We start from the raw sequence: 10,114 nt of genomic DNA on the forward strand, positions 1-10,114 counted from the left end.
TATTTTCCTTGGCACTATGTACCGTTACCTTTCAATATGATATTGGTGAATTTCAAAATTGCGGCTTTTTTCGAAGACTTTTGGCAACCAAAACGTGCACGTGGTTGTTGTTATAGGGGAATGCGTGACTGTGCGTTTTTTCTTTTGTTTGATAAAAACTAAAGCTGGCACTTCCCGATAAGTTTTCTTTCCTTATTAGAAACTTGCGTGATCACTAGCTTTTAAAAGGATATCACAGCGTTAGACTTTCTTTCTTACTTTTATTGGATTAAATTTTTAATTAGAAGAAATTGAATAAACTGAAAAAAGAAAACTAAGCCATAATAATAGTAAAGAAAAAATAAAGAAAATTGAAGTCATAGTAAAAGAAACAAGTCTACAAGTAATTGGAAAGTCATAGGCCCCTTTTTAAACAAAAAAAAAAAAAAAAAAAAAAACAAATTACTTTATTCCTTTAATTGCCCTGCTTCAAAGTCAAATATTATCTGCGAGCAAAAATTTCAAGTAGTTATTAAATTACATTCCAATGGCATCGTCACGAAGTATTAAGTCGGTCGAAACTAGCGGCCATACAAAGGTGGATAAAGAGAGAGCTTAAGCCATTATGAAAAAGCTTGAGTGCCATTTAAATTTTCATTAATAATATTTAGATTGCTTTCCATTCCAGGTGAAAGTGCACAAATGCCTTTATCCGTGGACTATAGACAACTTTAGCATTTGTCATAGGAGAGGAGTAAATTCGCCAGTCTTTTCAACTGGGCCTAACGATGAATCAGAATGGTAAGGCGACATATTAATGCTTTTTAGATTTATTTCTAAAATATTTATTGTACTAATTCTCACATTTTTAGGCAGCTTTCGCTGATGCCTTGCGAACCCCGTCGTACATTCTATATGAAGGTATATTTATATATGAAATCCAGCAAAAAGAATGTAGTTAACGCCAAAGTTAAGTTTAATCTATTGAATTCAATAGGAGAAATAGTCTTCGTAACTAAAGAAAGGTATACACGCCCTTTTTCTTTAATAACAGAATAAAAGTAACGTTATTGCTTTTTATATTTTCATATTCCATTTTGCAGTTCTCACGTTTTCACTGTAGAAACACCTTTTACCTATATGGATGTATATGAAGACTCTTTGCTAAACGATAACCATGGGTTACTTATTAGAGATAAACTAGTAATTTCTTGTATGATTGACGAGGAATATATAGTTAATATCACTGAGCATTTGATAGTAGGAAAATATGAAGAAGACGAAGACAAGTTGAGGTTAGATTTTGGAAATTTACTCCAAACTGGAAAGTTTAGCGATGTTACATTGGCCGTGGATGGCCATGAAATTCGGGCTCATAAAAATATATTAGCTGGTAAGTTGAAAAATTGAAATTGAATTAAAAAATTATTTCGCTTAAAACTACTTAAAGACGATCGCGAAAAGTTTTTCATATGCACACATATCTTGTAGAGTAGATGATCTCGAAATGCCTTTCGTATGTACCCATAGGTCTTAATGTAAACTAATATAATGTAATTAATAAGGCTTTGTGGAAATTATTTTGTCAAATATCCCCTCGTCTGATTGATCATGCCTGCTAAATGTGCCGAAATGGGATCGTAAAGCTTTTATTTAGAACAGCATGTTTGATTCATATCATCATCCTAAGTAATTCTCTTCGCCAGAAAAGTCCAAATTGCAAATATTTCTAAAGACTTTCTGAGGAACTATACTGGACTTGCTTTCCCTTTTTTAACACCCACAACTATGTATGGAAGATTCAAGATTAACAAATTTTCTTAATCAGATTAAAATTCTGATTCGATTTGAAGCTTCACCCAAATTTTTGTGGCACAAAATTAAACGTGATGTGCAAATTAAGTTTCAAAACGAAGGTAATCCAACTACAATTATTGTATCAATCTCAGGAAGTACATCCTGCAAACCTATAGGCGATATTTATTTAAATCTAACGAAGATATTTCTTAGGGCATTTGAAATTCTGCATAAAAGTCGAATGAAAACAATTTTGGAGATGTATTTTCTTCATTTCCACTAAAATTCTTGTCTGATTCATAGCTTACACGTTTTTTTTTTCTTTTAAAAGCTCGCAGCAGCGTGTTTGCAGCGATGTTTGAGCACGAAATGGAAGAGCGCCAACTTAATCGTGTTGTGATAGCCGATATCAGCCATAGTGTATTAAATGAGATGCTAACGTACATATACACGGGCAAAGTATCTTATTTAAATGACATTGCTCTCGATTTAATAACAGCAGCCGACAAGGTAATGTCATTAAATGAAGTTTTCTTTCCTGATTCGTATCTAAATATTAAAACTTCTCCTCTTCCGCAGTATGCTTTAGGAAGTCTTAAAACAATATGTGAAAATTCACTGTGCGTTGACCCTTCGATAGAAAATGCTGCCGAAACTCTAATACTGGCTGATTTACATAAAGCGGATCAGCTGAAGGCAAAAATTATAACGTTCATCAAAGCGTAAGTACCTTTACGTTTTAAAAGTCCTTCATGAGAAAGGATCTTATCGATATGATGAAGCACCAAACGCACCTCTTTAGGTTGCACAGTATTTTGCTTTGAAGTTTTACGTCTGCTTTTTTGTCATGCATTCCTTTTTTATCAGTGGAACAAAGTGGGAAACGATTTTTTCTGATTTTTGTGTGATGACTAAAAGTAGTCATCTGCTTTCCAAGTTTGTTTACCTCCGAAATTTTCATTAAAACAAAAGAATATTCTTTCTTCTGCTGAAGACTTAACACTTTAAAGAAGCGTTCACTTCTAAACCGTCCTAGTTTTCTCTTTATATTCTCAGCGTTCGGCCCAAATAACTCATTTTTATTTCGTGTTGTCGGATTGTTCTTCTTAAGGGGGCCTTTAACTTTGTCTTCAATTACCCGACACTTCCTGCGGCTGATCGTCGTACGCCATCCTTTCCGTAGCGTGATAACATCAGGTCATTCGGCAAACCTTCCATAATATTCTTTTTATTCTTGGAATCACCTACCCACCGGCCCATTTCGATGCGTACATTCCGATACAAAGTTAAAAAAATTCGAACATGAAAAATTGTCTATTATTACTATTATGACATCTACCACTGAAGGAGTGGGTTGTGCTGATTATGTTCTTTTCTAAAACCCTATAAAGTATAGATATTCTTGACCAGCGTGCGATTCTGAATTGATTAAGCCATGTCTATCCGTCTGCGTGCCTTTGGGGTATGTTGTTGGCACTCTTCTGGTTGCAAAACTGGGGATATTGACTGAAAATAGGCCAACTTGTTGAGAGCAGAAGCCCCCACTGAATGTAACTCCATTTTTTTTTAATAAAAATTTGTGGATTTTTACTCGCTACTCAAAAATTATAAAATTTAGAAATGTGATAATTTCCATAGTTACTTTAGGGAACACTCTACTCTTTACGTGCAAAAGTGAGAAAAGTCGGTCGTAGTTACAAGTGATTAAATTTTATATATCTCACTTTTTTTAAGGTTTTATGCTTATTAAACATAACGCGAGGAAAACAAAATGAAAAAACGTACGTACAGTACTTCATGCTAGCAATTTTCAAACCTTCTTAAAAGTGTACCCTTTGTACGCTTTATTATTTTTTTTGTTTTTCTTTGCCTTTGTAGTTTGATATAATTCTATGCGGATTGGATCTAGAATCCATTATGCGAATCTGCGTTTGAAAACATATAAAATATTTATTGTAGGTTTGAGATAAGAGTCGAATAGAATTCAAATAGATGCTGAGGAAGATCCCAGTATGTGTTATATTGTATTGAGAAGAAGGTAATTTTTGTTGAAGAGGTTGAAATCGGTTTTTTTCAATGAGTGTTGACCGTGGAAATCCGTGTTTTGTGAATTTTACGTTATTTATTCAATTACTTTTGAAACCAATTCGTACTGCTGATAGTTTAGGTTTTATCTACACAATTGGAAAACGATAAACAAATTATTTACAGGAACTTAAAGTTACAACGCTTTCGTTCTCGTTCTAGCATTTTTCGTTCGAATATTACCCTTCAAATCTCTGCACTCGACTCTCTCAACTCGCTTACGGTTGACTATGCTTTGCGCAAATATTCTACTTATATATCCTTTTATAAACAAATTACCACTACCTAAATTCATTCCCATATTTTGAATCCATTTGTCCGTTGGCTTTTGCTGTAAATTTTTTATCAATTGTTAATCTTTTCGCCAGTCTTCTGCAGCATGTCGCAGGTAACGGGCCATGAAGTTAGACTTGAAAACTCAAATTATTAAATATAACATTTTCGTAACAATATATTGATATTTTATTGATTTCAATTTTTCTTTATTTAACAGTCATATCGACGAATTTATGGAAACTGAAGGTTGGCAGCAGATGCGCGCAACGCATTCGCGTTTAGCTGAAGAGTTAAAACGTGCTGTCTTATAAAAATAATATCTACGATTCGACGGTCAAATAAACGGAAAGAGGAACTGAAATTATCGCTATGGTTACCTACGGAAGGCGATCATTATTTAGCCATAGCAATAAACAAAAATAATGATAATTATCACTTCACCCAAAAAATACATATTATACTAATATACTAAAATGAACTCAAACCCCAACTTTTTATAAAAAAAAATTATAATGGTACTAAACGAATATCAATTATGATGAAATCCAAAAAGATATTTTGAATATTCGCAAATAGCAGGGCACGCGGCCACAGCACACACATAGGTGAAGATAATCGCTTTTATGCCAGACTGCTGTAGGATAATTTGTTGCGAGTACAGTTGTGTTAAAAAGCTTATTTCTGACTTTTCTTTAGAAAAGAGGGGCAGGAGGTAATACAATAATAATTTCAACGGGGTTGAAGAGAAAGGGGAAATATATATAAGCATTAAAACATATACATAAATTCGAAAAATATTAAAAAATAGCAAAACCGGAGTCACTTAGTGGACTTTATGAGATGCAGTGGGTTTAATGCAAATTTGATTTGGAAAAAAATACATATTCTGCATAGGGAAAATTTTCAGATTATTTAAATGATGCTTAGGTGATCACATTCCATTATTTACCGGTCCTGGAAGTCTTGCTCTAAGAGTAGTGCTCAATGTTAAGATTGTGTAAATTATATGAAATGCGAGGCGCTGATGATCGATATTAAGTTATTCTTTAATGCACATATACATTCCTTCCTACGCTCTCCCGATCAATTTCTTACTTAGAAAGTTTTACTCGAAGAGATTTGATATTGAACCTGTCCTAAATACGAGAGAGCGTAAAAGTTGCATGATCAAGCAATTTATTTTATGAAAAATACGCCCGCAATTCTTAGGTTATCGCACATTGCTGACATTACGTTGCATTACTTTACCGTCGTGTGCTGGCAATCTTAAAATAATAGTTCGAATCTTCAATTTTAAGGTTGAAAACATCGACTGATCAAAAAAAGGATTGCTTCTAGAACTTTTACCGTCTTCTTCCATATTAATTGTTAATGCAGAATTTCTCTTCACTTGCAATAAATATCTCGATTTCCGATTTTTCCAAATAAACACAAAATTTTGTTAGAAATATGATTGATAGGTAAAACGAATATTCCGAAAGCATTTTCATTTAAATGTATTTCCATATAGACACACAGAGCCCTTGAATTAATTTGGATTCATCAACTTCGTAGTCAACTCGCTCTGACATCACTCTGGCGCGAAGAAATTTGATATTGCACCTGCATTAAATACGAGAGAACCGATAAGTTGCTCCATCAAGCAATTCATTTTTTATAAGTATGCCTACAGGTTTAAGGTTATCGCACATTGCTGACATTGCGTTGCATTACTTTACCGTCGTATGCTGGCAATCTTAAGAAAGGTAGTTTTCTGAAAAATACTTGGCAATCAAAACGTCTGCGTAGGTTTTACTGGACGTGTAAGTGTGTGTTGAAAGCAAAACTGGGATTTCCCACTGAATTTTTGTAAGCAGCACGTTAAACCGTGAAGATTTTTTCGTACTTCAGTCACAATTCGTGTTAGCGGAAGCCTGTTCAAATCTACTAATTTTCTCTAAGAGTGGAATAAAAATATCAAATCCTAATAAAAGCTCAAAGTTCTTTTAATTATTTTATTAGCATCAACATTTTCGTCGGATCTGTCGCTAGCCAACGCAATTTCTGCTTTTTCTTCGTACACTTTTGATTTGGCGTTGAGAGGCATATAAGGTAACTTGCTATCAGTACATAGTTACGGTGTTTATATTAAGCTAGACTTCATATGAATCATAACGGGCAGCTTTGTCTTGAAAAGAAAATTATTAAAATACCTCGAACAAGTGGAAACTGTTGCTATATTAATAAAGAAAAATCTGTAAATTTAATCAAATCAATAGCCGATCCATTCGGGAGTATATATTTCTAAAAGCTCAAGTGATTTTAAAGCACTTTTGCCTTTCAATCTTAACATTCGCGTTCAAAAGGAAAAACATCGTGTTGGATGATTTTCTTTAAGCATAAAAACATTTTATTTTAATTCTTTTAATTTTTTTGCTACTGCGTTATAAATTAATGATAAATAGCCATTTCGTTATCCCAAACTAGTGAAGCGTGTTTGAATATAAAAGCTAGAAACAATACAATGTCATCGGCAGATAGTAACTCTCTGAATGCAAGTTACGGCCATACAGAGGTAAATAAAGCTACCAACGTTTTTAAAGTGGTTTTTCATTCGAATTGTTTATCTTGGTTTCTATTCCAGGTTAAAATGGATAAATCGGTTTTTACCTGGACTATAGGAAATTTTAGTATTTGGTGTTACGACATGGCTGAAATAAGAGAACCCTTAGTATCTCCAACATTTTCGTCTGGGACTAACGATAAATTAAAATGGTAAAGTGATAGCTAACCCCTTTATCTTGACTTATTTTTAAATCAATTATTCCTTAAATGTGCTTTTTTACAGGTACCTCGTGCTAGACGTCGTAGATGAAAAACAATTATCATTATATTTACATTGTAAAACTCCCTCAGTTAAAGTCGCATTTAACTTCAGCATTTTAAATCTAAAAAAGGAACAAGAAAATGTTAGCAGATCGACGGAGTAGGCATATTCTTTTTCTTAAGGGGAAAACATTCTCCTTTCAATTCATATTCTCATTTCACAGAGTGCGTCATTTTGGCGAAAAGTCTGCGGGTTGGGGTTATAGATGCTTTATAAATTTGAATACTTTACTAAACGAAGCCAAGGATTTGCTGCCTGGTGGTAAACTAACTATTGTTTGTGAGATTAGCGAGGTACACATCGTTAATATCACGAATCCAATCGACCAACCGGAAATAATACAGTCTACGGTTACCGACGATAAATTAAGTGAAGATTTCGACGATTTATTTACTAATCATGAGTTTAGCGATGTTACATTCGCGGTCAGTGAACACGAAATCAAGGCACACAAAACTATTTTAGCTGGTAAGTCGAAAAAGAAAAAAGTCTTTTACATTTTATTTCGATGTACAAAACATATGGATTTCATCATTCCATCAATTGCGAAGTCCCTGCAGAGAAACTATGGCTGATAGATGTGAAAAGAGTTGATAAACATGGGAAGAACCATTCCTTTCGTTTTCAACTGTCACGGAAGGCAAGGGTCTTGTGGTTTATGTTGTTGTATATACGCTGCGAGCTGGCACGAAAAGAAAGCGTCGCCTTGTTGTTTTTGCTAATAGATATAGAACACTCTGACTTTATAAAAACTGTCGGATATAAATTTCTGGATATCGTCCGAGATGCATATGCGCCATCACGGAATATGACGTATTATGCATAATTCAATGTGTTTAACTATAGCGAACAAGCAGAAATTTTGATTATGTATAATACTTTTCAAACACAACACTTTCGACCGTTCCGTTTATTAAAACGGGAGAAACGCCTTACTCCATGCACTATATCTTTGTGTCAATTATTTTATTTATTTATTCTAATGAACGTTAAAACGCAGTTAAGTCTTCTATAATTAGGTAAATTCGTTTCGTGGTATTTGGGAACAGCGCGAATTCCGCATAGAAGAGGAATGCGAGCTATTCGGTCTCACCTGTACACACTTTCAAGCGCTAATAAAGCAAATAAACTTGAAATTGCCAGAATTTCAAAATGAAAGATTTACTTACTACGAAGATATTCTCGAAGATGGTCTCCCAATTCTTTATAGGAACATCCTTTCATGGAGGGCATATCCTCCACATCCGATTGACTGAAGTGATATATTTTTTTTTGAGGCTTAATATTTTACACACTATGGCGAACATTTCCTTATCTGACTGATGACACGAGCACTTGTGTTAATGTGGGATCATGTCGGAACTTTTGCTCTGGTCGTTAGAAGAAAAAAAAAACCATAAATAGCTCTGCTACTACATGAGCGCAGTTTATTTCTTCTGATTGCTGGCGGTTATACTGGACTCTTCATTTTGAACTCCCAGAAATACGCATTGAAGACTCCGTTAAACATGTGCCCTTGACTGGATCGATCTGTCGTTTATTATTGCAAGATGATACCTTCTAATGCGTTATTGGGCTTCGCATTGAAGCTTAATGTGGGCTACCCATAGCCAAAGAGTGTATCACGTAACTTCTAGCTTTCAGATGAGATTTATTAAAACTAGGAAAAATATTTCTTATGATTTTAGATGCTCTTAGCCTACATAATAATTGTCCCAACCAACCTACTAAGATGCTTACCTTTAATGGAAAGTTCCGAGGGAGACATTTTGTTGATTTCCGTTAAAATTTACTTTTTGTGTTTTGCTAGATAAGTAAAGAACTTTTTATCAACCTTTCTTCTAAAAGCTCGCAGTAAGGTGTTTGCAGCCATGTTCGAACATAAAATGGTGGAAAACAAGCTTAGTCGAGTCGTCATTACCGATATCGATCATGAAGTTCTAAACGAAATGTTAAGATTCATGTATATCGGGAAAGCGCCTAATTTATATGAAATGACCCATGGATTGCTGGTAGCTGCTGATAAGGTAATGTAGTTGAGTGATAAGTTCTTTTAATTTATTCAAACATTAAATGTTTCCTTCTTTCGTAGTACGCTTTAGAAGATCTTAAAGGAATGTGTGAAAACGCTCTGAATGTTACCCTTTCGGTAGAAACAGCTGTCGAAACCCTCGTATCAGCTCACCTCTATACTACAGGTCAACTGAAAGCGCAAAGCATCGCTTTCATTAAAACGTAAGTGTCGGCTCAAGCTTTAAAATGCAAGGGACGGGCAGCATCAGTGTGCTGATGTAGTATTGGGTCAGTAAGAAGGATAAGACTTTTTTTCTTAATTCAAATCTCGCCTATAAACATTTTAATATTTTATTGATTTTAATGCAATTTATGTTTTCTTCAATAGTCACGTGACCGACGTCATGCAAACGCAAGCTTGGCAAGACGCGATCAGAGCACATCCAGATCTAATTTTGGAGGTATCGCGTGCTTTCGGAAAACAAATAAATCCCTAACGAGAGTGAACCCACCAGCAGACAGAAACATGGGATTAAATAAGTCGCTGTAGTTTCAAAATTAATCATTATTTAGGTGTAACGGTAAATAAAAATAATTAAATATAAAATACATATTATAATAATATACTGAAGCAGTCTCTTGCATCACTTTTGTATAAAACTATTACTAAAAGGATTACAACTAAGATGTCATCTTTGCTTTTCTACTTTGTAGCAGGTTGCAATTCCACAGAGCCAATACTTGATACTACAAGAAGGTAATGAAAACTTGTTTTACTACTCAAGTAAATCTCTCTGCCCACAAGATGGTCTACGGGTGGTCACTTATTATACCCTACAACACTTGTGGTACAGATATAAAAAGTTAATGCGAACATACGTAACATCCAGAAGGGCTTAAGACAGACCCTGCTTTTATTGTATCGATCGATTCAGAATTATTTTCCAAATCGATCTAAGCTTGTCTGTCGGTCTATGGAATGTCCGTATAAACTTGTGTTCAAGCTACAGGTTACAATTTTTGAGAAATTTTAGTACACGGGCGTACTCTTATTCAAGGACAAGCGTTATTGAAAATGTTTTGGATCGATCCACTTTT

The 10,114-nt window shown here is 34.4% G+C and overlaps 2 protein-coding genes across 2 annotated transcripts; both read left to right on the top strand.

Moving 5' to 3' along the window:
- The first annotated feature begins 174 nt into the window (after window positions 1-174).
- On the top strand, window positions 175-4,621 carry LOC119638498 (protein roadkill-like). The gene is made up of 7 exons (XM_038035307.1): window positions 175-577; window positions 668-780; window positions 852-1,004; window positions 1,083-1,372; window positions 2,108-2,286; window positions 2,356-2,498; window positions 4,355-4,621. The coding sequence occupies exons 1-7, from the start codon at window positions 527-529 to the stop codon at window positions 4,446-4,448; spliced, it is 1,023 nt and encodes a 340-aa protein (XP_037891235.1). The 5' UTR covers window positions 175-526; the 3' UTR covers window positions 4,449-4,621.
- A 1,972-nt stretch (window positions 4,622-6,593) lies between these two features.
- LOC119638549 (protein roadkill-like) lies at window positions 6,594-9,513 on the top strand. The gene is made up of 7 exons (XM_038035417.1): window positions 6,594-6,691; window positions 6,761-6,891; window positions 6,965-7,102; window positions 7,167-7,471; window positions 8,852-9,030; window positions 9,096-9,238; window positions 9,405-9,513. Exons 1-7 carry the CDS (start codon window positions 6,641-6,643, stop codon window positions 9,511-9,513), a joined length of 1,056 nt encoding a protein of 351 aa, XP_037891345.1. The 5' UTR covers window positions 6,594-6,640.
- The last annotated feature ends 601 nt before the right edge of the window (window positions 9,514-10,114 follow it).

This window comes from Glossina fuscipes, unplaced genomic scaffold (genome assembly GCF_014805625.2).
Source record: "Glossina fuscipes isolate IAEA_lab_2018 unplaced genomic scaffold, Yale_Gfus_2 90, whole genome shotgun sequence".
NCBI lineage: Eukaryota > Metazoa > Arthropoda > Insecta > Diptera > Glossinidae > Glossina > Glossina fuscipes.

Bases quoted from the DNA above. Each gene is read 5' to 3' on its own strand.
- LOC119638498 (XM_038035307.1), top strand. From the start codon at position 527: ATGGCATCGTCACGAAGTATTAAGTCGGTCGAAACTAGCGGCCATACA. The intron at 578-667 runs GTGGATAAAGAG...TTTCCATTCCAG, and splicing joins AAACTAGCGGCCATACAAAG to GTGAAAGTGCACAAATGCCT. The intron at 1,005-1,082 runs GTATACACGCCC...TCCATTTTGCAG, and splicing joins GTCTTCGTAACTAAAGAAAG to TTCTCACGTTTTCACTGTAG.
- LOC119638549 (XM_038035417.1), top strand. From the start codon at position 6,641: ATGTCATCGGCAGATAGTAACTCTCTGAATGCAAGTTACGGCCATACA. The intron at 6,892-6,964 runs GTAAAGTGATAG...GCTTTTTTACAG, and splicing joins ACTAACGATAAATTAAAATG to GTACCTCGTGCTAGACGTCG. The intron at 9,031-9,095 runs GTAATGTAGTTG...CTTCTTTCGTAG, and splicing joins TGCTGGTAGCTGCTGATAAG to TACGCTTTAGAAGATCTTAA.